We start from the raw sequence: 847 nt of genomic DNA, 5'->3' as shown, positions 1-847 counted from the left end.
GCCTACACAATGCATGGGAAATAGCAAATAGAAAGTATCATATACACTATTATTTTATTAAAATAATAAACATTTGCTTTAACAAAATGAATGGTTAAAAACATTTACTTTTAAGAATATTTACAAAATCTCAACTAGGCATCGTCATTATGGTGTAGAGTAACGACTCGAAAGGGTACCTCCACTGCTGAAACCACCGCCACCTCCACTGACGACGATTTCCCCACTATCCCCATCGCCTCCGAATCCTCCACTGATAACACTGCCTCCAAATCCACCACTTCCACTGCTTCCAAATCCACCGCTTCCTCCACTGCCTCCAAAACCACCACCAACGCCTCCGCTGTTTACAAAACCACCGCTTCCTCCACTGCCGCCGAAGCCGCCACCGCTGCCGCCGGCGCCTCCTCCAATCACTTGACCGCCTCCTTGGGAAGCTGCATTCAAGGCAGTCTGAAGATCAACGCCACTTGGAAGAACTGGGTTCTCGCCGTCAGCGTAGTTCACGAAGTAAACTTCAGGACTGGTTGCTGGTGGTACTGGGACTTCGATCACATCCTGTTGCTCTGGTGTCTGCTTGTTAAGAACATACACAACGCTTCGCGTCTGTGGTGGAGGTATGACGATAGGTTCTGGTCCTGGACCTTCTTCGGGTGTTTGGATGAACACGATATTCGTATCAATGGTTGGCTCAGGGATGTATGGTGGAGGACCGTGGGGAACTGGTGGTGCAGGTGGTGCGTTGTACAAGTAGACTTTGCGGTTCTCGCGTGGAGTAACACATCTACCAGCGTGGAACACCTGTCCGGGACCGCATCCTCCTGAGCCGAAACCTCCTCCTCCAATC

At 49.9% G+C, this 847-nt stretch overlaps 1 protein-coding gene across 1 annotated transcript in view; it reads right to left on the bottom strand.

The window, feature by feature from the left end:
* Window positions 1–79: 79 nt before the first annotated feature.
* Window positions 80–847, bottom strand: part of LOC119587238 (pupal cuticle protein 36-like) — a gene marked incomplete in the record, with an annotated part of 1,157 nt that continues 389 nt past the window's right edge. Inside the window, 1 exon segment of the mRNA XM_037935993.1 lies at window positions 80–847. Coding sequence (XP_037791921.1) covers window positions 148–847 — 700 coding nt within the window.

Source organism: Penaeus monodon, chromosome 22 (assembly GCF_015228065.2).
Source record: "Penaeus monodon isolate SGIC_2016 chromosome 22, NSTDA_Pmon_1, whole genome shotgun sequence".
NCBI classification, from domain to species: Eukaryota; Metazoa; Arthropoda; class Malacostraca; order Decapoda; family Penaeidae; genus Penaeus; species Penaeus monodon.
This window is presented reverse-complemented; position numbering and strand designations above follow the sequence as displayed.